Source organism: Lissotriton vulgaris, chromosome 5, assembly GCF_964263255.1.
Source record: "Lissotriton vulgaris chromosome 5, aLisVul1.2, whole genome shotgun sequence".
Lineage (NCBI taxonomy): Eukaryota > Metazoa > Chordata > Amphibia > Caudata > Salamandridae > Lissotriton > Lissotriton vulgaris.
The window spans coordinates 2,456,025-2,483,689 of record NC_141693.1 but is presented as its reverse complement, the minus strand read 5'-3'; the positions used below and the strand labels follow the sequence as shown (position 1 = coordinate 2,483,689).

Sequence of the window (27,665 nt, the reverse complement as noted above, 5' to 3'; positions counted from 1 at the left end):
GCTTGTGCAGGCGGGGGAAAGCAGGATGTTGAAAGGATAATTGCCGTGGCGAGCGGAGCTCACAAACTAGGCGGCCATCTCGCTTCGCGCTCGGCCACGCCCCCCCAGACGTGACAATATTTTCTCACGTTTTGGCCTCGTGTTCAAGAGTAAACGATACTAACTTTACTACAGATAATTTTTAGTGTGAGTCTGTTATAACTAAGATGTGTCTTCCATCAGGGAAACTCCTAAAGTCCACACTAACATTGATACATGGGTACAGGCAAGGATCTTATAGGACAGTAGCAGCCGGGCCAGGTCTATCCCTGGTAACCACAGTTGTTCCTGAATTTGGGTCATAATTTTGGTAACTCCCTGGTGCCCTTGGTGATCAAGTTACTGCAATAATCTATAATACTCTTTTTACCAGTATCTGAAGAACACATACAATCAAACCATTGTTGGTAGCACTCAACTCAGCTCTGGTTTTCTAGAGTTGGAAGAGATTCTCGACATTGATCAAATATCTTTAACTGGTTATGGAATATTTTCTATGTATTTTGATGCAATGTTTCTTTCACTATCTGCAGGTACTTGTCTGTGTAGGTTTCTTGGTCATCTCCTTAATCCCAAGGGCTTCTGAGAAGGAAGCTTGGTTAACAGTGTTTACATACTCTTATGAGTCTGACTTGTGTAGATTCACTTTCTACTTGCTTTGGGTGTCTTGACAGAAAGTGAGCCACACTGTCTACTCCAGGGTGGCTTCTCAAGTCCAGATTTCACTGCTGTAACTACACCACCCACTTTTCCATTCTCGACGGAGGATACTTTGATGCGCCTTGAAAGAGGTTGACCAGTGGCTTGTTGTCGATGAGGACTTTGAAACTCTTGCCATACAAGTAGTGGAACACCTTCATTGGATTGCTAGTCCATCTCCTTTGATTTGGGTATAGCGAGTTCCACGTCTGTCAATGCTCTGCTTGCCAAAGCTACAGGGGCCCATTTCATTCTGTCTTGACTCGACTGGGCTGGCATCTAATATTAGTTGAGTCTTGTTTTGTAGGCTAAATTATACAATCTTGGAGCAGGGCATCTTTGATTTTCGGCAAGGTTTGCTCATGGCTCAACCAGCTGCAGCAGTATACAATTCATAGGAAACTCCTGACTCCAGTGGCTGTGGTGGGAGTTGGGGCATTATGAATATCTTTTTCTTGTTTAGTTTTACAACATCCTTTGAGAAGATGTAGCCAAAAACACTTCATGTGGTCTTCAAATAATCTTAGCTTTTCTTGGTGTAGTGTGAGGTCATGGCCTGAGAATCTATTCAAAGCAGCTCTCATTTCGATGGTTTTTATCAATTGTTTCTCATTAAGATGTTATCATTTATGTTGATTATGTCTTCTATCCCCAAATGGGTTTCTCTTACTCCATTCAGAAAATCTTCCACTGCGTTGGAAATACTGACGTTCAGCCTTCTATATCTTTGGAGCCATAGATGGGGTGAGAATGAAGTGATGTATCAGCTAGCCAGGTCAAGAAGCTGCTGCTGCTGTTCTGCATTAAGACTGACTTGCAAAAACCATTGTGCTCCTGTGAGGTCTGTAAATATGTCGTCCTTGCTCTGTGTGATAGTCGCTTGTGCTTAATAGCTGTTATGGAGCCCCATATCCATATAGAGCAGTACAGAGCCTGGTTGCTTGTGCTTTGAGTGCTATGACTGTGGGGAATACCTACAGAATTGGTCCGCATACTTACTCATCACATCCATTGCTTCAATTCCTGGACCATTTGGGGATGCTGTTGAACTTGAACTCACTGGTGCCACAGTGCCAGCAGTTTAATCATAGTGTCGATAAGTAGCTTGACTGTCCACCCCAATTGATGGACAGTTGTTTGAAGTCTTTGAGTATGCTTTTGGTCTGATGGTCATGGACTTGGCACACAATGAAAACAAATCCACCTTCTTCTGCTGTGCAGCAGCTCTGCAGATGCCCGCCCTTTTCAGTGATGAGGAAAAACCTCACTATTTTTATCTTGTGTTGCAACATGTCCTCAAAGATTTGTTATAGGCAGAACGGGGGACGGGTGGGGCGGTGCTACAGAGCTTTGCCGAATCGGAGCGGGTTGCGTTTGCAGTTAAATGGGGTTTATTGTAAGATTCCACACATGACTGGGTCACGACACGAGGTTAGACCGTTGGTACGGACATTATTACTAAATCGGACACACAGACCACTACAGTTCAGATGACTTCTTCTAATGACAATTCGGATACTTTGACCCTGCTTACCTGGAATATTAGGGGTCTTAATGACCATATAAAGGCCAGGAAGGTCCTGCAATACTTGGCGAGACATAATGTCGATATTGCATTATTGCAGGAGACGCACTTACTCCCGGACAGCCACATACTCAGATACCGGGGCTTTATGGGCAACATACATGCAGCTGGGTTTTCGTCACACTCCAGGGGAGTGCTTATGTGGGTTCATCCGCGGTCACTCCTAAAGATAACTCCGCTGGAAACTGATAGAGACGGACGATACACGATCACGAAATGCTACGGTAAAGGTATGGAGCCTTGTATTGTAAACACTTACGGCCCCAATTATGATTATCTGGACTTCTATTTGGATTTGGCAACCAAGGTTCAATCAATCAATCAATCAGTGACATTTATAGAGCGCACTACTTACCCGTTGGGTCTCAAGGCGCTAAGGGGGAGGGGGGGGGGGGTGCCGTTACTGCTCGAACAGCCAGGTCTTGAGCTTCTTCCTGAAGGAGAGGTGGTCTTGGGTCAGGTGCAGGTCGGCCGGGAGGGAGTTCCAGGTCTTGGCGGCCAGGTAGGAGAAGGACCTTCCTCCTGTTGTCGCTCTCCGGATGCGTGGGACGGTGGCGAGAGCGCGGCTGGCTGAGCGGAGGTGACGTTTGGGAGCGTGGAAGTTGATTCGTTTGTTGAGGTAGCTCGGGCCTTGATCGTGTAGGGCTTTGTGTGCGTGGGTGAGGAGACGGAAGGTGATTCTTTTGTTGACGGGGAGCCAATGTAGGTCTCTCAGGTGTCCGGAGATGTGGCTGTTTCGTGGGACGTCGAGGATGAGTCTGGCTGAGGCGTTCTGGATCCGCTGGAGTCTCTTCTGGAGCTTGGCGGTGGTTCCGGCGTAGAGGGCGTTGCCGTAGTCCAGTCGGCTGGTGACGAGGGCCTGGGTGACGGTCTTCCTGGTCTCCGTGGGGATCCACCAGAAGATCTTTCGTAGCATGCGCAGGATGTTGAAGCACGCTGAGGAGACGGCGTTGACTTGCCTGGTCATGGAGAGGGAGGAGTCCAGGATGAAGCCCAGGTTGCGTGCGTGGTTTGTCGGCTTGGGTGCGGTGCCCAGGGCCGGGGGCCACCAGGAGTCGTCCCAGGCGGAGGGCGAGGAGCCCATGATGAGGACCTCCGTCTTGTCCGAGTTCAGTTTCAGGCGGCTAGTCGTCATCCACTCGGCTACCTCCTTCATCCCTTCGTGCAGGTTGGCTCTGGCGGCGGCGGGGTCGTTGGTCAGGGAGAGGATCAGCTGGGTGTCGTCGGCGTAGGAGATTATGTTGAGGTTGTGTTGTCGTGCGATGGCCGCGAGGGGGCTCATGTAGACGTTGAAGAGGGTAGGGCTCAGCGAGGATCCTTGGGGGACGCCGCAGATGACTTCGGAGGCCTCTGACTTGAATGGTGGCAGGCGGACTCTCTGTGTTCTTCCGTCAAGGAAGGAGACGATCCATTCCAGTGCCTTCTCCTGGACTCCGACGTTGCTGAGGCGCTGCACTAGGGTGCGGTGGCAGACGGTGTCGAAGGCCGCGGAGAGGTCTAGGAGGATGAGGGCCGCTGTTTCTCCGTTGTCCATCAAGGCTCGGATGTCGTCGGTGGCGGCGATGAGGGCGGTCTCGGTGCTGTGGTTGGCTCGGAAGCCGGACTGCGAGGGGTCGAGGGATCCGTTCGTCTGAGGAAGGCGGCCAGCTGTTTGTTGACGGTCTTCTCGAGGACTTTGGCTGGAAACGGGAATAGCGAGATGGGCCGGTAGTTCTTGAGTTCGGTGGGGTCTGCTGTGGGTTTCTTGAGTAGAGCGCTGAGTTCGGCGTGCTTCCAGCTCTCGGGGAAGGTGGCGCTGTCGAAGGAGGTGTTGATGATATCCCGCAGGTGGGGTGCGATGACAGCGTCGGCCTTGTTGAAGACGTGGTGAGGGCAGGGGTCAGTCGGAGATCCGGAGTGGACGGAGTTCATCATGCGGACGGTGTCATCGGTGCTGATTGGAGTCCAGGCTCGGATGGTGGTGGTGGGCGGTGTTGCTGTGGTTGTGGCGTTCGTCGGATGGGTGCTGAAGCTGTTGTGTATGTCCGTGATCTTGTTGTGGAAGTAGGAGGCGAGGGAGTTGCAGAGGTCCTGCGAGGCGGTGATGTCGCTGTTTCCGGCGTTGGGGTTGGAGAGCTCTTTCACGATGTTGAAGAGTTCCTTGCAGTTGTGTGCGTTGTTGTCCAGTCGGTCCTTGAATGCAGTTTTCTTGGCGGTGCGGATCAGTTGGTGGTGCATCCGGGTGGCGAGTTTGAGGGCGGTCATGTTGTCCGGTGTAGGTTCCTTTCTCCAGACTTTCTCGAGGGCTCGGCAGTTCTTCTTGGAGCTCTTGAGTTCGTCGGTGAACCATGGGGCTTTCTTGCTGCCGGGTCTGCTGGGCGGGGTCCTCAGAGGGGCGAGTTCGTCCGCGCAGTTGCTGATCCATTTCGTGAGGTTGTCGGTGGCCTGGCTGGGGTTTGCTGAGCTGGCAGGAGGGTGCTGGCTCAGGGAGGCGGCGAGCTGGTCGGCTGTGACCTTGTTCCAGTTTCTTCGGGCAACCTGTTGCTGGTGGTGGTGGATCGCCGTTCTTCTGAAGGTGAAGTGGACGCAGTTGTGGTCTGTCCAGTGGAGTTCCGTGGCGTGGCTGAAGGCGATGTCTTTGCTGGATGAGAAGACGGCGTCGAGTGTGTGTCCGGCGAGGTGGGTGGGGGTGTTCACCAGTTGCTTGAGTCCAAGGTTGGCGAGGTTGTCGAGCAGGGTGCTGGTGTTGCGGTCGTTGTTGTTCTCCAGGTGGAAGTTGAGGTCCCCTAGGAGGATGTAGTCAGCGGAGGGGAGGGCATGCGGGCTGACGAAGTCGGCGATGTCCTCGCTGAATTGTGTGTGTGGTCCCGGGGGTCGGTAGATCAGGGTGCCTCTGAGGGTGGTCTTCGGGTCGGTGTGGATCTGGAAGTGCAGGTGTTCGGCGGTTGTGAGGGTGTTGTCGGTGCTAGTCGTTATACGGATGGTGTTCCTGTGGATGATGGCGATGCCTCCTCCCATCTGGTTGGCGGTGCGGTCCCTCCTGGTAATCTTGTAGCCCTCAGGGATGGCGATGGCGGATGCTGAGGAGGCGTTCATCCAGGTCTCCGTGATGAAGGCAACGTCAGGGGCTGTGGCGTCTAGGAGATTCCAGAGTTCGATGGCGTGTCTGTGGACGGAGCGGGTGTTGAGGCACACTCGGCAGATAATATACTCGGGGGGGGCGACTTTAACATGACCATGCACCCACACATTGACAGATCAGATGGGCGTGTGCGCCGCCCATCGGCTTCCGCTCCAACACTAGAGACCCAAATGATTAGATTGAACTTATGCAACGTTTGGAGGCGCAGACACCCTACATAGAGGGGAAACACACATTACTCGGCCCGACATAACATCCACACACGGATAGACTATTGGCTTGCCACCACACAACTCATCAAGGCGAAATCCAGACATGCACTATATTACCTCGTACTTATTCAGATCATTCACCTATATTGCGGGCAATGGCTGCTCCGGCGTGCCGCATTCCGCCGTTTACCTGGCACTTCCCACCATATTCTTTACTAGATGCCTCTTTTAGAGAGGAGCTGGCAGCAGCCATTGAACTATTCTTCGACACCAATGTGGGCTCTGTAGATTCATTTCAGACTATATGGGAGACGTTCAAGGTGTATATAAGGGGGGGTCACCATCTCCAAACATTTAGGGGTCCTCAAGTCAGACTATATGGGAGACGTTCAAGGTGTATATAAGGGGGGTCACCATCTCCAAACATTCAGGGGTCCTCAAGTCAATCAGGGGAAGGCTACGCACTCTTGAGGCTAAACTTGCAGCAATAGATCAGAAGCGCCTGACCGATAGCAGCGAGGCTCTCACCCGAGAACTTGCTCAATCACTACAGGAATTTCACGAGGAGGCTGACTTGGAAGTCAAGCACTTAGGAAAGTATGCGATAGCTAGATCTTATGGAGAGGGGGAGCACCCCGGCGCGGTACTCGCTCAACTAGCTAAAAGGAGCAGAGGCAGAACGATGACCCCTGTCATAAGGTCATCAGCGACGGAAGAGCCGATTTCGGACGAACAAATTGCGGAGGGTTTCCGGGAGTATTACGCGACGTTGTAAGCCTCGCGAGGCCCTGCCTCCGAGGAACGTATACTTGACTACTTAACCCATATACAGCTCCCATGGCTGTCCAACATTCGCCAAGAGTTCTTGCCGCGCCCGATTGAACGGGAGGAAATAAGGTGGGCATTGTCTGCTATGAAGGCTAGCAGTGCACCTGGTAGTGATGGTCTCACTGTCGCCGTTTACAAGGCATACTCCGATCTATTGATACCCCATCTCCTCATCCTGGTGGCTATCCTTAAGCCGGGGAAGGATCCGGGGGATTGCGCTTCGTACTGACCTCTGTCGCTGTTGAACGTAGATGCGAAAATCTTCACGAAACTGATATCCAACCGCCTCAGCTCCGGAGCAGGCGGGATTTGTCCCCACTCGTAATCTTACGTATAACCGGAGAACGATCTTTGCGGCATTCCAGCATACTCGGCCGGAAGTCTCTGCACTTGCGGTCTTTCTCGATATGGAAAAGGCCTTCGATTCAGTTGAATGGCCTTTGAGATTAGTTTTAAGGCGTATGGGGGTGGGTGAGCTGTTTTTGCAACTATTGTCAAGTTCAGAAATTTATATAGGGCATTACTCACCCAGAGGGTCTCAAGGCGCTTGGGGAGGGGGTTCATTATTGTTATTCATTGTCCACACTGTACACCTCCCTGTCGGCTCGCATTAGAATAGGTTCTCTCGTCACGGACCCTATACAAATGGGGAGAGGCACAAGACAGGGGTGCCCTCTATCCCCTATCCTGTACGCGCTGGCTGCTGAACCACTTGCCTGCCTTGCGCGAATACCATAGTCATAGGGGCATCCGACTTCCTACATATAATCTGATTGTGTCGACATACGCGGACGACACCCTCTTGTACGTCAGAGACCCGGTAGTGCACTTATCGGTGGTGCTGCAAGAGGTGGTCTTATTCAGATCTCTATCAGGCATCCATGTTAATTGCAAGAAGTCCCTCATGTTCCCGGTTACGCCAACTACACGGCCCTGCGACCTGGAATACCCCATCCAATGGACGATGGACTCGGTACGGTACTTGGGGATCCAATTACACACGGACTCTGAGGTGGTCCTACGGGAGAACTATGGGGTGGCAGTCAATTCAATTCAATAGAGACTTTATTTGGTTATATTTCACACCATAAAAGTGCACATATAAACAATACGATTAAAAACATTCATACTATTACAATAATTCAGTCACATACAAGAATCATATTACACGTGGCCCATTGCCAATTAATTGATCCAGATACATGGTAAAGTGCAGAAGGTAAGTACAACATCATTGATCTAAGCAATTCCTTAATTTGACGGTTAATTTTAGAAATTCTTTAACCTGTAAGACACTATCGCTGTACAAAAGCTGCAAATAGAAAAAGGCAGGTTTGATTTGGTTAAAATTAAGTTTCCTTAAAAGTGTAACAAGATAACGTTTGCGGGGATATTCATAAAACCTACATAAAAACATAAAATGCAGCATATCCTGAGGAGACTTCCCGTCGCAGCCACAGGGTGCTGTAACCTTATTAAAAATGTCTGACTTCGGTCGAATTAAAAGATGATGGAAGATGTCAAATCTAAACCTAGTCAACAAGAATTTCTCATGAGAGGTGAGGTGGGGTGGCAGTCAATAAACTAGAGGAGGACATTGATAAATGTATAGCCCTACCACTGTCTCTACTGGGACGGATCTCCCTTATGAAAATGATAGTGCTGCTGCGTTTCTTGTTCCTATTCAGTAACATCCCGATGGTATTGTCGAGTCACTTTTTCAAACATTTGCAATGCTTAATGATCCGACTGGCATGAGCTGGGAAGCAGCCCAGAGTAGCAGGGAAGATACTGGTGCGACCATACGCAGAGGGAGGCCTGAATGCTCCCAACCTTGTGCTTTATTACCTCATGGAGCAAAGTGCACAGGCTTATCATTGGATACACGGCTCGGTGGATATCCCTCACATACGCGGACCCAACACCCTTATCTGCGCTACTGGGCAAACCCCGAGACCATAGAGCTGGCTACCTAGATTCCCTGAATTCAGTTAATCACGCGTGGCATCACATGATGGACACTCAAGCTTGCAGCTTACTTTATGCTCCCAAGGCACATATAGCTCGGTGCGCCTGGCTACCTCCATGCAAGGATAAAGGAGTCGTAGAAGCGCTTAGCGCGCTGAGAATACATACTATGGGTGATTTGTTCATTGAGGGCAGAGCCCGCTGCTGGGACGAGGTTGAAGCTGATGACAATCCCCATTCACTTTTATCACGCTTCCCCTTCCACAGAGTAACAAACGCTCCGAGAGACCTGTTAGATGAAGACTTAGAAGAACCCCCTACAATTAAGGCCTTTGAATATGTGGTCAATGCTAAGACCCCTGCTAAATTAATAACCAACTTGTATTGCATAGCCCTCTCTGAGAGGACTGTGGAATACGCTAAACCGAGGCTAGCTTGCCAATCAGATCTACAGATTGACCTGGCGGAAGAGATATGGCAGTATTGCTGCACGAGTACAAGACGGGTATCACTGAATGGCCGCCATAGACTATTGCACTTTAAATACCTGAACAAGACTTACTATGCTCCTGAGAGATTACACAGATTCGGACTGAGGGACAGCCCTGGATGTGGGGATCATATCGCTGATTTTTTACACACTGCCTGGTCTTGTCCGGCAATCCTAACATTTTGGCACTCAGTATACAAAGAAGTGAATGAGATTACACAGCTTACACTGACACCAGACCCATTGCTAGCCATATTGGGCTATTCCAAACCCTTACGACAGGTGCACAGACGACTGGTAGACATGGCCTTCCTCCTCGCTAAGCGATGCATCGCTATAAAATGAATGCGGGGTCCAGCCCCTACAATTGCACAGTGGACTAAGGAAATTATATATTGCAGTACACAAACAGAACTCTATAGTGAACTGCTACCCCCTCCCCCCGTAACAGACCTAAAAACTTTTGGTCCATGTTTCTAGATGATAGAGACGATGATGGTGAAACTGGTCTGACGAATGGAGATGCAAGGACTAGAGACGTAGACGACACCACGTGGACTGAGCAGCCCTGATATGCAATGAGCAGGGAGAAGGAAGGGATACAAGCGGAGTACTCTGAAGGCCCCTTGGGCAGTTTGGAGGTGAACAGCTAACTCCAGACTGTAGCACCCCCTGAGGTGAGATATTGTAGTTTTGTGATATTGTCATGTGGAAAAGATGTTTTTTCCATTTCTCCTTATATTTCTGACCTTGTGTCTATGTACAGTTTTCGTATTTACGGCTGTTTTATATTTGACTTAGACTGTGATGGATGTTCCTTTTGGTAAAAAGTCAATAAAACAGATTAATAAAAAAAAAAACGCTTCCGTCTGATTTTCTGACAGTGGTATGTCATTGTCGAAGTGCTCTGTGTTGTGCTGCTGGGGAGGAGGGGGTTGAGCTGCAGCCTTCTGCTCAAAGTCACACAGGGAAATGTCGCAAAGGCTCAGGATCTCAGATGGTATTTGAGTTCTCACCGGCAGAATCGACTTGACTCGAGGGTGTGCACTGCAGGGAGAGATGCTTGCGATAAAGTGTCACTCATCGTCGTTGAATGTCACTCAAAATTACATACACTGGAATTATGAAAATGTCACATGTGAGCAATCTGAACCCGTGGCAGCTTTGACACTGTGCGAATCACAGAAATGTAGTTTAAATGTTTAAGCCACACCTAGAACTGCACATGCCACGCCCTTTTTTAGAGACCTCCCACACACTTTCTTCATCCCATTTAAAGTCCTGGGGCCCGGTTACCGGAGTCCTCCTGGCACCACCCAGGGCACACACACTAAAATCTGGAGCCTGAAACAAGGGACGTTGGATTGAAAAATAAAAGTAATCCGCTGTAAACATGGAAGCAGCCAAAGCTTGTTGAGGTCAGCCGGTTACAAAGGAACTGCCGGAATCTCGAACCCGCCGAGTGCGTTGAAAAAAAACACACATGTAGTAAAATCTTACATTACAGTAATTTTAACCGGGTCAGCCTGCACGCTGTTAAAGTTGACAAATCACCTTTCCTCCCTCTATTTCGACAGTTTTTTTTTCAAAAAGATCAGGCTCCCAGCGCCTCAGAAAACAAAGCCCGACCTGGGAGCCTCGGCCAACCGCTCTGACTGAGAAAGAGCGTGCGCACCTGCGTGCGTGCGTCAGACAGACGCAGCGCGAGAACGGGCGATACCACTGGGCTGGGTAAGGCGGGGGGGGGGGGCGAGATGGGTTATTGTAAGAGCCCCCAGTTATGTGCGAAATAGGGAGGGGGCGCAGGTTATGTTAGCTGAACCTCTGGGACTCGGATCTCGGCGGGGCGATAGGCTCTTGCGGCAGCACCCCCCCCTGCCCTCGTCGCCGGCCTGTTATTGTTCCCCTGACGCGGCCGGCCTAGCGTCCTTGTTACGTCTCTGCGCACGTCAGGGTTCTCGCGCTCCCACTGAGCCTCGTCTTCACTCCAGTGCTCTCCCGGGTACGATGCGCGTGCTTTTTCCCGCCCTTTCCGAGCCCTACCCTGTTCCCTCTCCTCTTCCCTCTCCTCTCTGTCCTGTGCAGATGTCCCATCGTTAGCTCAGGTAGCCTTCCTTCCCCCGTCATTATGACCCGTAACTGCTATCGAGAAAAGGGATGCCCCTGTTGTCCCTCCCCTAGCAACATTAACCTCAACAGAGGCCCCTGGCCCCACAATCCTTTGGAAATGCATCCCCCAGGGGACTGGGATGCCAGCCTCAACAGCATGCTTGACACCCAGCTCTTCCCCAGTGGAAACTACGTGATGACTTCAGCCACAGGGAACACAGACCTCTATGCGTCTCTTTCGGCGCATGATTATTGCCCCTGCCTTGTCTGCTCTAGACCCTGCCCACAGACATCCCGCTCATATCTTATGCCCACAGAAGCTCAAGCCAAGCATGCCTCAACGGCACGTGTTGCAAATGTGAGAGGCAGAACCACACGCACCCCAGTCATGTACACCAGTGAAGTAGACACCCCAGTCATGTACACCAGTGAAGTACACACCCCGGTCATGTACACCAGTGAAGAACCCACAGCGGTCATGTACACCAGTGAAGTAGACACTCCAGTCATGTACACCAGTGAAGTACACATCCCAGTCATGTACACAACAGAACTCTTTGTCCCTGCCAAATCCAAGAAGGTTTCAACTGCCTCAATAGTACTTGCACCAGATAAATCTAGCCAACATGCAACCCAGGCAACCACATCTGACGAAGAAGAAACACCAGTGCAAACCACCACTGAAGAACCCACCCCAGTCAAATCCACCAAAGTTTCAACTGCCTCTATAGTACTTGCTCGCCCCAAGCACACCAAACAAACAGCTTCCCCAGCCACATCTGATACAAAAGAAAAGGCCTCAGTAAAACCCGCCCCCGCTAAATCCTCCAAAGTCTCAACTGCTTCTAAAAAACTAGCTCGACACAAGCATACCAAACAAAAACCTAACTTGGCCACATCTGATGCAGATAAAGAGGTCCCAGTGAAACCCGCTCCAATAAAATCCACCAAACGCTCAACTGCCTCTATAATACTTACTCAACCCAAGCACACCAAAAGTACACCTACCCCAGTCATATCTGATGCAGAAGAAGAGGCCGCAGTGAAATCCGCTCCAATAAAATCCACCAAAGTCTCGAGTGCCTATATAAAACTTGCTCAACCCAAGCGCACCAAAAGTACACTTACGTCGGCCACATCTGATGCAGAAGAGGAGGCTCCAGTGCAACCCGCTCCAGTAAAATCCACCAAAGTCTCGAGGGCCTCTATAGTACTTGCCCGACCCAAGAACACCAAAATTACAACTACCCCAGCCACCTCAGATTCAGAAGAAGAGTCCCCAGTGCAACCCGCTCCAGTAAAATCCACCAAAGTCTCGAGTGCCTCTATAGTACTTACTCGACCTAAACACACCAAAATGAAACCTATCCCAGCCACATCTGATGCAGAAGAGGAGGCCCCAGTGCAACCCGCTCCAGTAAAATCCACCAAAGTCTCAAGGGCCTCTATAGTACTTGCCCGACCCAAGAACACCAAAATTACAACTACCCCAGCCACCTCAGATTCAGAAGAAGAGTCCCCAGTGCAACCCACTCCAGTAAAATCCACCAAAGTCTCGAGTGCCTCTATAGTACTTACTCGACCCAAGCACACCAAAATTAAACCTCTCCCAGCCACATCTGATGCAGAAGAAGAGGCCCCTGTGAAATCCACCAAAGTCACTACAGCCTCTATAGAACTCGCCCCAGTCAAACCCACCAAACGGACACAGGGCTCGGACATATCGGAGGCAGATGAAGAACACTCAGTAAAACCTGCCTCACTCAAATCTACCAAAGCCACAACTGCTTCTATAGTACTCGCCCCAGCCAAAAACACCAAAAAGTAATCCTTTCACAATACTGCCTTTTTAAGCAACTGATCCAAGAATAGCACTCACCCCCAATTAATACTGCAACAGGACTAGCAGCCTCTAGGAAATTTGCTATAGGAATACCTGCTGCAGGGTTTCCAAAAATAATCCAAACCATTTCCCAATTGAACTGTTACCACTTGCTATGATCCTCCAATGCCCACTGTAACGCACCTCATGCTTTCTATATGAAGTTTATCTGCTTTTTGCTTGTCTACATGGCGAAGAATACCCACTCTGCATGATTTAACCATGGATATTGGTTGTTTTGCCAGGTATGTATAAAGACTCCAACAGTTCTCAGGGAGAACATGCTAGCATCTTTTTACTATACATCTATTTACTAACATCTATTTAGCAATATAGTACCTACTCATACCTCAAAATACATGTGACCCATTGGGATTCGTCATAAAATCTTTGCTACTCTTTGCTGAAGTGTAATTTTGGTTTATCGCTCTATGCAGTTACCTTTCCAGGTGCTGCCTGCCCACCCAGTACAATTTCCTTGGTTATTACAACCAACACTTTGCTATTGCCTCCTGCATTACATTCACCTTTTCAATATTAGTAGGCATTCATTTCTATGTTTATTCTTAGCACTCTAGACCTGGATCCGGGATTAATGGACATGTATTATGGCAGTAGGAGACTACCAAGTGTTACGTGGAGGAGGTACCCCCAAAAAGAAGTCACTTACTGCTGGCATGTAAGCCTTATGCTGTATGTAATCACATTAGCTCCATTCAAAAGAAGGAAAGCGTACAAAGAACGCCATAACAATTTGGCAAACAGCTTTTCATTTTTGGAGGTTATGTAGGTTATGCTGCACAATGACACTGCAAGGCCTACCATTGCCTACCAATATCGATTTAACAACCGTGAGGCGTTTATCTCCGTTGCAAGTAGCAACGGAGATAAACGCCTCACGCTTGTTAAACCGATATTCACCTGATGAAGGCAGCAAGCCGAAATGCATAGGGAGAAGTTAATGTTGTCAAAGCGTTTGATGCAGAAATAATGCATTATGGGACATGAAGTTTCACCTTTAAATGCAATTGAATATATGTGTGAAACAAACACATTAAAGTACCAAGCAACATGCAAGAAGATTTGAAAAGAATGTTTATTTGCATTTTGCTGTAGATTCAGCACATCAACCTGTGCCCAGGGAGACAGCCCATGGAAGTGGGGCTGCTACCAAGGTGTTATATTCTTACAGTCCTGGGCAGGGAGTGATTCCCAGGAGCACGGTATCACTGATAAAACAAGGTTAATACTCGCTGTGCACGATCCACTTGAACCATTAATCCACTTTTCATTGCCTGTCACCACCATGAAAAACATGTCAGTAAGGAGCGGTGAAAATTTTTAAATGATCCCTAAGCCATGGAAGAATGCTACCATGGTGAGGAGGTCTTTGTTCTTTACATTTTCTAAAAGAAAATTCTGCATTGGAATGAAAAAAAGTTGTACGTTTGATGTATGCCTCCATCATGTTAATGGGGCCGTCTGTCAAACTTACAATGCATTTCCAGGAACCACAGTGTTAGTGATTACTGGAAATGCTAGATCTGTCTGCAGGTGCAGCGGGCATCCCTAAATATTGCAGACAGAGTACCCTCGCCATTGCATTAGTCAGGTACTCGGGCATGGTGCCAGTACTCCATCCGCCAAAAATTAAATTACTCCCTTAGGAGGCCTGATGGCCATCTTGAATATTTGGTTGTAACTTCGATCATAGCCCACTGTAGCTGCAGTCCGAACCTTGCTACACGGATCTAGGATCTCCTTTTGCTAAAGACCTGTTGCTTCCTTGTATTGCATTAAAGAACATTGGGAATACAGAGAACTATTTTTGGAAGTTGTGGTGTTAACAGAAAATTAACTTTGAACTCTTTTGAACATTATTATAAACTCTTATGAGACTGGTTTGTTGTATGTTTTATGTAACGGGACAGCAAAGCACGATTAAGCCCGGACTATGTAACTAATGTTATGTATAAGCGTCAAAACATGAGATAGTAGAGTTCCAGTGCGTTTTCCTTTGGTATAGTTGAACTTAACTGCTCCTTTGTTTGTCTGATTGTGGTGGCAGAGAAGTCTGATTCAGTGGCTCCTGCCTTTCGCCACAGAAGAAGCTTCTTGTTCTCATGACCTCAGCAACTGTTGGGCTTGGCCCTTTTGGCAGGTTCACCCCGAAACTTTTTGCATTCTCCTAGCCTTTTTTTGTAACCAGGTGTTGGTGATTTTAGGCCTTTGAGCACTTTAGCACTGTGGTCCAGTGTAAAGTGCATGCGCTTTCTGTAAGTGTGGTGAGATTAGCCTGCCCTCCCATAGAAATGCATTGGGGATGAGTGTGTCCGTGGAAATGCCTGGTATGAGAGCGGTACAAAAGGGGGTGGTGATGGACGGAGCATCTGAATCAATCAAACACTCACACCCAGTCAAAAGATCTGGGTTTGATCCATCACCATTCTTTACCCCACTCTGCCCCCCCAGTTCAGACATGGCTATATGCAAATCAGTCTGACCCTGTGCCTCATGGGAATAGCCCAGCCCGAACTGCCAAGCCATGTCTTCCCTGGACCGGAAACAAGCTTCCGAGGACCGGTTTCTGGCATTCCAGCCGTCTTCAGCCCGGCTTGCTTGAATCAAGTGGCAAAGTGAGCAAGGGACCTATGTCTGAGCATACCCTGCCACACTTATGGCGGCCAAAAGCGTTCCCATGAGGCACATGGTCAGACTGATTTGCATATAGCCATGTCTGAACTGGGGTGGCAGAGTGGGCTAAAGAACGGTGATGGATCAAACCCAGATCTTTTGACTGGGTGTGAGTGTTTGATTGGTTCAGATGCTCCGTCCATTACCACCCTCTTTTGTACCGTGGTATGAGAGGAGCGGCAAGGGCGAGTTTAGTATGTATGAACTCGTGAGGATAAATGCTGCGCAATGGTGTGCGCAGATTTATGGTGACTGGTGGAGAAATACCACTTCTAGAAGTTGGGAGAAAAAAAAAAAACAAGTACCAACCACATTTTGTTTCCACTCCTATCACTGCAGGAAAATAACAAACCAATATTATTTTTAGGTCTGTTGGGCGTTTCTTGCCCTTTTAATTACTTTTTTTCTTTTTTTAGCAAAGATTCTTATGTGTAAAAAGAATACAAGACATTTAAAACATTTACACAAAAGTACAAAACATTTGTCACATATATATACACAAATTATATACAAACTGTACAAAATATTTCTTTTAGTCCAATTAATGAACTCAGATGCTTATCTAAATTTGACAAAGTATCTAAATTTAACAAAGTAACGCTTGGTATAGAAAACAAAATGTTTGAATGATATAAACCATAGTATAATTCATAGGTGTATAAATCGAATGATGTCATATTCTCTGTGCCAGTTGGCATTTCTGTGTGCTATGTGTCTGCCTGCCTGATGTGAATTGCATGTCTGGCTTGTGGGTGACAGGAGCTGAGAGGTGTGGGTGGCGCCAGGAGGGGCAGGGTGAGTCAGCGCTAGGCTGAATGGGACACCTGGGCTGGGAGTAGTGGGAGGAGAAATTCCCTGACCCTGAATAGGAGTGTGCCTGCCCTGTACAATGCTGGCTCCGCCCCATGTCGTGTGTCTGATCACCTAGGCCCCACCTGACAAAGGGGAAGAAGAGCTTGAAAAACAAAGTGCTCCAAATCCCCCTGAACCAGTTGCATCTGGTTCCCCAATGCCCTGTACTGCAGACAAAGATTACCTGGTATAAATGTAGGGGCTGTTACCCCATGTTCAGTCCTGGGTGCTGTGCCTGACACTGAGGGGGCGTGCTGCTACTGGGGCCCAGGAGGACCTGCCAGGAGGGCTGCCTCTCTGGGCCCAGCATTGCCCCCTGATTCCTAAAGACTTTCTTTTGGTTGCACCTAGCGCCTGGTGAGGTCTATACTTTCTCCAAAGGAAGAGGAGCGTATGGACTGTTGCAGCGCTGCATGTGTAGATGGAGGGAATCCCCAGCATAGGGATTCCCCCCATGATGCTGTGACTGAGCGGGAGCCCACCCTGCATTCTGCCACACCGAGCGGGAGCCTACCCAGCTGTATACATCTTTTAAGGGCGGGTGACCAACCCGCATTAGTACGTACCTGGCGGGAACCACCCCGCACTGTGGTGACCGGAGACTGCGGGTGCCCACCCCACGTTCTGGCAACCTTTCCTGATTATTTTGCAGAGCGGGTGCCCATCTCGCAGTTGCGCCGCTTCGATACTTTTTTACGAAGCCGGAGCCCACCCGGCATTGCCGCATTTGTTTATTCCATGGCAAGAGCCCTTCCCCGCAGTTCAAATCTGCTCGCAGAAGCGGGTCACCGCTGCCCAGTGCGACCCAGAAGTCATCCACCTGACTAGGGGCAGGTAATGCATCCTAGCGCCGGAAGGGGGAGCAGGAAGTCCGGCGGGAGCCCAACCCGCCTTCCTGGATGCCACGGAGGGCTGCTGAAAATGGAGAGTGGTGATGGACGGAGGACGGGAGCCCACCCCGCCTCTAAGAGCTCCAGACAAAGTGCCAGGTCCCAGGAGGAGGCCCAAGTGAAGTAGAGAGGCAGTGTCGGCTTTAGAGGGCTCCCGTGTGCCGGTGGGAGCCCTGCATGCGCCCCTGAAGCCCTGGGTCCCGGGTGAAGTGAGAGGCATCCCCAGGAAATCGTCATGCCTGCGCGGGGCTCCCGTGTGCAAGGGAGAGCCCCGCGATGCCAACAGCAGGAAGCGGAGAAGAGCCGTGAGCCAGTGCCGCAGGATGTCCCCAAGCATGTCCCGGTGAGTGGGGTTGGGCGGCAGCCTGCATATGGTTACAGAGCCTCGTGGGGCTCACACGCACAATGTGGGTGCCCGCCTCAGGGCACATGGTTGGTGCCCGCTTCGGGGAACATTGTCGGTGCTCACTCCCCTCACAGCTGCCCACTTGTCAGAGGGCAGCTGCAACGTTGGCAGAAGTTGCTTTGGGAGTCCAGGAGTGGGGCTTCCACGGCACCGTGGGTGCAGTGCCATTTCTTTGGGGCAAGTTTCGTCTAGGAGGGCCCCAGAGGGGGGCTCATTAGGCACAGTGGTGCCAGTAGTGAGGTTGTTCGCCCAGCTGCCCTGCAAACGCGCAGGCAGCTGCAACGTTTGGGCACAGTTGAGTTTTGTAGTCCCAGTGGGGGACTCAGGGCACAGGAGTGCCCCTGCCTACAATTTTCCATAGCTGCCCAGCAATTAGTGGGCAGCTGCAACGTTTAGGTCAGTGCCTCTGCGCACTTTCTTCTGCTGCATTGGCAGCCGGCCCTGACATTGGGACATAGGGCATTCAAGCCCTTTGAGATGGCCAGTTGGCCTGGGACAGTTTGGTGACATGGGTAAAGCGCCAGGCTCTGCCAAATTGCGTAATGTGTCTATTATTAGTAGTGTTGCCAAAATAATGATTTAGGCCCATGGTATCTACGCTAATGTGTTTATGCTGGGGATACCTAATGCATACTGTGTTTATGCTAATGAGGTTTGTGCCTAATGTGCGGATGCCTAATGTCATGTTGTGATGTTTTGAGGTAGTACCTATTTGCGTAATGTGTTTAGACTTATGGGGTTAGTGTATAATGTGTTTATGCTGGTGAGGCCCATTGCATAATGTGTTTGTGCTGATGAGGTTTGGGCCAAATGTGGGTTTATGTCTAATGCTAATGTGATAATGCTTAAGTCATTATGGTACCAGTAGTTACTGGTTGTGTTTTAGATTTGCATTTACTTACCTGTTCTGATGGTTCTGACCGTGGCACGATTGGCCTGGTCCTGTATATAATCCCGTGAATATTGCCTGTGCCAGTTGGCACAGTGTAAATGTGTGATTATGTGTCTAATGTGGTTATGATAATACAAAGGCTATTTTTTTATATCATCTTGTGTGGAGTTTCTTTTGTGGTGTGCCTAGATTGTTGCTGCTGTGTGTATGTGTGTTGTGCAAAGGCTTTACGAATTGCCTCCAGGATAAGCCTGACTGCTCATGCCAAGTTACCAAGGGGGTGAGCAGGGGTTATCTTCGGCGTGTAACTCCCTTGCCCTGACTAGAGTGGTGGTTTCTGCCTGGCTTTGGCGCACGCCTTAGCCAGCCAGAAATACCATTTCTAACAGCAACCAACATACATGCTCGCCCATTTTTGTTCTCTGCGCTCCGTCCATCAACTCTTTGTGTTTGCTTAGTTTGCCCTAAGTTGGCAGGGTATACCCAGACGTGGGTCCCTTGCTCACTTTGCCACTGGATTCGAGCTAGCCTGGCTGAAGAGGGTTGTTAACCCAAAACCTGACCCAGCTTATTTCCGGTTCAGGGAAGACCCGGCTTGGCAGTTCGGACTGGACTGTTCCCATGAGGCACTGGGTCAAGACTGTCTGAACTAGGGTGGCAAAGTGAGCTAAAGAACGATGATGGATTAAACCCAGATCTGTGACTGGGGGTGATTGTCTGAAATGATTTAGCGCTTTGGCCATCATCTCTTTTTTGTTTACTAGTGCAGAAGGGGTGTCTAGATTTCAGCAGAAAGTACCAGAGGTTGACCACATCACTCCATCTCATCACAGGCATCTTTTACAAGTCCTGCACTTGCCCTGTACTGTTTGAGAACACTGACCCCATATACCTAAGAGAGAGTACTAAGCTCTAAATAACCTTAGTTTAATGCAGATTCCTAAGTTCTTGAGGCACGCTGCTGAGGAAGCTCATTCGCAGTTCTTACAGCCAAGCTTTGGAACAGTTTGCCATCCAAACTGCGCGGTTGAATGCTTGCAGCTGTTGCCCTGCCTGTGTTGGTGTGCACTCTTGCTTCAGTCTGTGCACACTTGTTTCTGTCTCCGTGTGTGTATGTGTGAATGCTTGCATCTGTCTGTATCACATGGCATCTCCTTTCCTGGTGCTGTGGAATGTGATTTATTTCACTCAGAGATGATAGATTTCTATATTTTAAAACTCATTATGATTTAGCCTTTCGTGTTTCTTAGGTCCATAAAATACTTACAGGAAAGTTGAGAACTGTTCTATTCGCTTTTATAAACCTCTGCAAAGTCATGATGTATGGGCCCTGAATCTCACTGACCAAGCTACACCCCTAATGCACCATAGACCGCTGTTGACTATCTGTAAAGCAGTAGCATGAAGATAACTAGGGAGGTGAATTAGGAAGGAAAATAAAAGAGAGCATCAAACTGAAGGCACCAGAATCCACCTTACAGTGCGCATCCTACGGTCCTACAGAATATCTCCACATATCTCCACTAAATTCTAAAACACATAATTTCACCCCAGAAACTACATTTGAATTCGCCACGGCACATAATTCTACACCTTATAAAACTATCCACACCATGCCACATAATACAACTCCAAACCACCCACAGCATTTCACAACCAAAGACAATTCAATGCCACACAATTCTAAACCACACAATAAAATTACATTCCACATACTACCATGCAGTGCCACATAATTACACTTTACATTTACACTTTACTCAGTACAACATAAAAACACCCCACATAAATACATTCTATGCCACATCCCAACAATACACATAAATGCACTACACACCATGACACATTATTCCAGTAAGCATAATTCCACTACACACCACACAGTTCCACCACACACATTCCACAACTATAACTAACAATTCAAATTCAAGCCATATAATTTCACTTCAAACCGCATACATATTGATTGCATTGTTTATGTTTATGAAATTTTTATTGCGCGCAAATACCCAAGGGTGTCTCGGCGCAGATCGGACTCCTGAGATGAAGCTACCTTAAAATCATTGATCAAATAACCATGTTTTCAGGAGTTTTCGTAAGACAATGAGGGTTGGGCTGGTTTTAATGGGTAGAGGAAGGGAATTCCACAGCTTGGGGGTGGCTACCAAGAAACGCCTGTCTCCCCAGCTGGCGGTTCTGGTCCGCGGGACAGCAAGAAGATAGGTGCTAGCAGAACGAAGGTATCTTTGTGGGGTATGAATTCGAAAAGCATCTTTGAGGAATCTTGGTCCAGAGTCATGAATAGCTTTGTAAGCAATGCAAAGAGCTTTACATTTTATACGATTCTTAACGCTTAACCAATGCAAATGGCGTATGGCCATGGAGGTTGAGCGGCGACTGGGGATATCAAGCAGAATTCTGGCCGCTGCATTTTGCACAGACTGCAATTTAGATAGAATCTGTTGCTCTGTGCCAAGGAAAAGGGCATTGCCATAGTCCAATTTTGAGAAGACAAGGGTGGTAATCAAAGTTTTCCCAGCTCCTGACGGGAGGTATGGCAGCAGTTTTCTGATTTTTTTTAGCATGAAGAAGGATGAAGAGACCACCTTGTTCACATGATGTTTAAACACCAGCTTATCGTCGAACACAACGCCGAGGTTTCTGACTGTAGCCGTGGGAGGGGGGCTTGGGACGCTCTCGGTGGTGACAACAGATGGCTCAACAGACACTTGACCAGTATATCTTTTCAAACTCGGTTTTATTTTTAAGGTACGTCTTGTACGGTACGTTAGTCTCTCCCTCGCAAACTCGGTTTTATCCATGGTGGTGGTCTTCGGGGCACGCAGGGCAACAGGTATTGAAAGACCCCAGGTTCCAGGGGGAGACACAGGATGAGTGGTTTCTTCTTTGGAAGCAGCGTCGCGTATTTCCCAGGCAATGTATGGTCTCAGGCGTTACTTCCCCGGTGCAGCCACATGGAAGAAAGAAGATGGACAGAGGGAGGCCGTTAGTCGCTTTATCCGACAAGCGTTTGCACCCAAGGGTTTCCCGTGGTTGCGAGGGACACCGGTGTATTTTACAAACACGCTAGTGAGTTGGTGATTGTACTGGAGGGAAGAGTGAGGGAATGAGGGGTAGGTGCGGTACGGGTATAGGGTAGCGGGAAAAGGGGGGAAACGGGAATCACAGAGGTCAAGTACACACAGGGAGCTTTTTACACTATTCACACGGGGCACTCTTCCTCCCCACCCAAGCCGCCCAACGCCGCCGTACCTGGCTAAGCCACACTCCTCCCTCGGGAGCGTGGCACGGCGGAACACAGGGTCGTTGGCCTCCTGGCTTTCCCTCTTCTTCTCGTCCTCCGTTTTCTCCTTCGTCTTTTTCCTCCGTTCGGTGTTCCTCGCGTCCTCTGTCCCTGTTTTCAACCATCCAGGATCGTCGACGTCAGTGGTAGGCGGGTCCTCGTGGAAGTCATCATACGCCCACTTAAAGGGGGCTGTGGACGTTTCTTCGGTTAGATCCACGTCCCAATCATCCCTCGGAGTTGCAGTCTGTAGAGTAGAAGGGGCACAATCAGGGATCCACCAGTCCTCACGGCAACCCGACCCGACCCCGTTACTCTGACCTTGGCAACGGGGGTCGGGGGTGGGCCCATTTCACTGGGCCACCAGCTGGAAGACCATTCTGGTGCAAGGTTGCCGAAGGTCATGACCTCGGTCTTGTCCGAGTTTAGCTTCAAGCAATTACTGGACATCCACGAACTGATGGTCCTCATTCCTTCCTGAAATCTTGCAGCCACAGCTGGTCCATCTTTGTGTATCGCCAACACCAATTGGGTATCATCCGCATAGGTGGTTAAGCGGAGACCCCGAGCTTTAATGACTCTCGCCAAGTCTGCCACATATGTTAAATACTGTGGGGCTTAGTGCGGAGCCCTGCGGCACCCCACACGGGAGGGTAAATGTTGGCGAGTGGAAGGAGCCTAGTTTTACTGCCTGGGTACGATTAGCCAAAAAGGAGGCAATGAGGTCCCTGGCACGGTGGGTCACTCCCAGGGAAGTGACACGGTCGATCAGAATAGAATGATCGACCGTGTCAAAGGCGGCAGAGAGATCTAGAAGAACCAGGACCGCTGCCCCGCCCTGGTCCAGTATGGTCCTGATCTCATCTGAGGCCTTTAGCAATGCCGTCTCAGTCCCATGGCCCTTCCTGAAACCAAACTGGGTGTCATCTAGAAGTTGATGGCAATCGATGAAACTCGCCAGCTGCTTATTCATGATGGCTTCGAATATCTTGGCCGGGAAGGGGAGGCAAGCAATCGGTCTGTAGTGAACTGAATCAGAGGGGTCTAGGGAAGGCTTCTTTAGCAAGGGCTTGATGATCGCAGTTTTCCAGATTTCAGGGTATATACCGGTTTGGAAGATGGAATTACACAGGTCTGTGAGAGGGGAAATAATAACCTCTTTTAAGTCGCTCAAGATAGAAGGGGGCATGGATCTAAAGGAGACCCAGATTTAATAGAGTTGATTAGCATGCTAATCTGATCTGTCGTAGTCAAATGGTAATCGGAAAAGTAGGGAGTGAGAGGGGGGGCTGAGGAAGAGGTTCAGCATGATCGGAACTCGTTGCAGGGGAGAAAGATGAATAGATATTCGTAACCTTGGTGAGGAAAAAGTTTGCCAGCATATTACAAAGATCTTGAGATGGTTCATTTATAGGGCCTGTTGGGGGATTGGAAAGCGATTCAACGACTTGAAAAAGCCTTCTAGACGAATTCTGAGCAGACTCAATCTGATCACAAAAGAAAGCGCTCTTGTGCTTAACGATGGCCTTCTTGTATAATGCAAGGGCATCTTTATAGGTTTGTTTATCTGCGATGCTGTAAAGTTTGCGCCATCGCCTTTCTAAATTCCTACAGTGTTGGCGTTGTAGCCGAAGATCCTCAGGGAACCATTGGGCGGATGGCTTAGCCCGATTGGGGTTGAAGGATTTAGCCGGGGCTTTTTTATTGATGGCGTCCAGAATCCAGTCCTGATATCTATTGGACAACAGGATAGGATTTAGTGATGGCTCATAAGAGGAATCTTCCAGAGTTTTGGCCAAGAGAGAAAGGTCTACGTTTTTCCAGGCTCTCGTAGTATTGGGGTTGCGAGAAGAATATTGCGGGGTGTTAGGATTATGGGCCAAAATGGTAAAGATAATTGCCGAGTGGTCTGACCATACTACCGGGAGAACAGTGGTCAGTGCGATATTAGGGTTATTGGTAAAGAGGCCATCGAGTATGTGTCCTGCCTGATGAGTGGAGTTGCAACCAGCTGCTGTAGACTTACAGAGCGTAGATCGGTGATCATTTGGGCCGTGTCTTTATCCCCCTAGTACTTCCAGATGGAAATTGAAATCCCCCAACACGGTGTAATCCGGATAGCTAAACGAGAGTTCCGTAAGATCACCAAGGGTTGACAGAAAACCGCTGTGTGGACCGGGGGTGGTGATAAATGAGAATTCCCTTGAAGACTTGATTGTGATTCAGTGTGATGGAGAATGCACATGCTTCACAATTTATTCTGGGAATAGCTTCGATTTTGGTTTGAAAGGTCATTCTATAAATGATGGCTAATCCACCGCCTCTTCCCGTGGTTCTGTCCTGTCTTACCACGCAATAGCCTTCAGGAGTGGCTGCACAGAAATCCGGGCCAGAAGCCTCATCACCCCACGCTTCAGTTATAAATAGAATATCCAGCTCCTGACTCCCGATCAAATCTCTGATGTCTAGGCTATGTTTCGGGAGGGAGCGGGCGTTAAGGAGGGCCAAACGAAAGTTAAGCGTGGGTCTGGGACGGATGTTAAGGGCAGACGGGGTAGGGTGGGGAAGAGTGTATTTACATCCATGGCATGAAACAGGGACAGCCATGAGACCACTGAGGGGTGACAGGGTCTGACAGCACGATTAGTGATAGGGATGTTTAGTGCTCGTAGCTGAGATGCAGAGTATCGGGTGAAGGTGATGCGAGTATGGATAGGGACAGGGGGAGTGTCCCTGGTCCCGGGCCAGGCCCGGACAGGCCCAGACGGGCTTGCCTCTGGCGCGCCTCTGGCGCGCCCGCTTCGCCCGAGGAGAGGGATCCATTTTATTGTGTCCTGGCCCCCAATCGGCCAAACACTAGAGCGCTGTAGTCGCCCACACCTAAGATGGCGGCCGCAGTGAGTAGCAAAGGGGAACGAGGATTATAAAGTTGTAGAAGCCCTAAATCGACTCCTCACACAGCCCGATGTTCCCTGCAGAATGCGATGTTATGCAGATCAAAGAGAGAGAGAGGACTAGATAAGCTAGCCCGTATCCCCAATGTTATATATATAAATCAATGTGGACTAGCTAGTTTAGGGGGGAGGTTTTTAAATGACTCAGGTACGTCAGACAAAAATAAGGAAAAAAGCACTGTTTTCCTTATAAAGCCCTCACCCACCGACCTAGTCGGTGGCATGCTTCATCATCGGGCCCACCATAGTGGCACCGAATGTGCCCCGGGTGTGCTACAACGCCAGGTGACTGCGGAGCTGGTATATTGCTGAGTGTGCAGTGAGGGGGTGAGATAAGTGAAGTTTAAAATGCTATACAGGAGGTCCCAGCACCCGAGGGTTAACAATATTTAATAAACTGGGCTCTGTTAGCAGGTTAAAAAAGGCAAGAGGACGTTAAAGGAGTGTTATAATGAACTCCGGCGTCCAGTGTGGTCTACATGTTTCAGCCAGTGCCTTTTAATTCTAAGCTAGCTTTCCTCAGGACCAAAGAGAATTGTGAAAAGGTGCAAACTTATAATAAACTTAACTTAAGTGTGTGTCTTATTTTGACTATGTGTTGCGCACGCTAAGGCGCTATAACTGTTAGAGGGGGATTCCCTCAAGCTTTTCTACACAGAACACATAGGACAAAGACAAGACGTACAAGGTAGAGTCATATTAGGGTGGCATGAATTAAAACCACTGTTTGCCGGCTTATAAGGTGGTGTGCGACCTATATGCGGCTAGAGTGAGCTCATGGAGACTCCATGGAGCTGGTGAGGGTATAATGAACCGTTAGTGAGGGGTGGTGGGCTAAAAAACGAAATCACAAGGTGAGGTACAGGAAAGTATAGATACTAGGTCCTCACTCTGTTATTTCTCAGTAAAAAGCCTCATGGGTCGCCTGGCAGAGAAAGAGACCCTGTGGAGATAAATGAGATACACAAGGCTATCTAACCTGTAGGGAGAAGAAGAGTAGTTGCTTACCCCATTTTGCAGGACAGGAGGTTTGTTTTTACTCACGAGTAGTTCGGTCTGGTTCCTCCTTGGACCTATTCGTCCTTCCGCGGCGCCCGATGTGAGGTGAGTGGGCCACCTTACTTGTAATTTATACTGTTCTCTTAATCGGATTCACCTGTTCGGGATAGAAAGAGAGGGAGGGATGCGCGCTAACCGCCGTGTCATGGTGGTCCTGTTTGCGCAAGTGCGGGAAAGTAGTGCGCGTCATAGCGCATGCGCGGAGCTGCTATGTTATCGCGCATGCGCAGTGCCTCGCTCTAGTGTTATGCAGCACGCGCATGCGTTATCTTGTATGCGCATGCGTGCTGGGCGAGTCTAGAGGTTAATATTGCGCTCTAAACGCGGTTATGATAAAATAGCGATGTTGGCCATATTGAGCTCAAATGCTATACGGGAAGTGAGATATTCTCACATGTGTGGAGAGTGCATAGTGTGCACTGAAGGACACTGGGGAAAAAAACACTATGGGAGAGGGAGGGTCAGAGAAGGGGCGCTCATGCAGGGGCAAATAGGCACTGGTAATCTTCCAATATATGGTGCTATAAGGAAGTTGTTCCACAGTAGTGTTAGGTAGTGTTTATATAGTAAGGTTGTTCTATGGACAAGCATCGTCCAGGCTATGGATTTTTGTGGAAAACTGGCTTATGCGCAATGATGTTAAAGAGTTATGTTTATACAGTTAGGCTGTTCCATGGAATGGCATCGTTCAGGCCATGGATGTGTGTGGCTAACCGGTATATCCAGCGCTGCTCTTTTTGTAGAAGGATTCTCTCATCTCTGGCATTGTCAAACTTCTCAATGACAGTCCAGGTGAAGTCATTGGGTGTGTGGTTGTGGGTTAGGAAGTGATCTGTGAGCTTGCTTATACTTTTCCCACATCTTATTGTACTTCTATGTTCCGTCATTCTTGTGCGTACTTTTTGGGTCGTCATGCCGATGTATCTCAGGCCACATCTGCAGGTGATCAAGTATACCAGATTGGTAGAGTTACAGTTCGTGAACTGTCGTTGTGTCCAGGTTTTGCCTGGTTCCAAGTTGAGTGTTTTTGACGGAGATGTTAGGTGGCATACACTGCAGTTGTTACAGGGTTGGTGACCGGTGATTTTGGGCAGACCCCATGCGTTGACAATGGTGTTATCTTTGCTCTGAGTTGTGCGTGGTCTGGTGTTTACCAATTGGTCCCTTAGATTGGTGGCCCTTTTGTAGGCAAAGCGTGGTTTCTCCCATTGTCTGGTGCCGGAGTTGATGATTTTCCAGTTTCGTTGTATGATGTTAGATACTTGATTAGATACTGTATTATACATTGTCACGCAGGTAAGGATTGGTTCTTCCTCTGGTTTTTCGAAGGTTTCTAGGAGTGCCTCCCTGTTCTGGTTCCTAGCTCTTTTTTGGGTTTGGTTTATTATTCTGGAGGGGTAGCCACGGTCCCTGAGTTTGTGTACCAGGTTGTTGGACTGCTGTTTATAATCCTTGAAGTTGCTGCAATTACGCCTGATGCGTAAGAACTGCCCATAGGGCAAGTTTTCCCTCAAGTGTCGGGGGTGGAAGCTGTCAAACCTTAGTAAAGAATTTCTTGCTGTAGGTTTGTAGAAGGTGGTGGTAGTGAGTTTTCCATTCTCGGGTCTGATATTTAAGTCTAGGAAGGGTAGTTCAGTGGCACTGCTGGTGCAAGTGAAACGTAAATATGGGTCTAATTGGT

At 48.9% G+C, this 27,665-nt stretch overlaps 1 protein-coding gene and 1 long non-coding RNA gene across 3 annotated transcripts in view; one reads left to right on the top strand and one right to left on the bottom strand.

Moving 5' to 3' along the window:
- The window catches only part of LOC147709950 (uncharacterized), a 316,177-nt gene that overhangs the window by 265,045 nt on the left and 23,467 nt on the right, over positions 1-27,665 (bottom strand). The window lies entirely within an intron of this gene.
- LOC147709951 (uncharacterized) lies at positions 11,071-13,138 on the top strand. Its single transcript, XM_086919909.1, has 2 exons — positions 11,071-11,967; positions 12,208-13,138. The coding sequence occupies exons 1-2, from the start codon at positions 11,071-11,073 to the stop codon at positions 12,877-12,879; spliced, it is 1,569 nt and encodes a 522-aa protein (XP_086776035.1). The 3' UTR covers positions 12,880-13,138.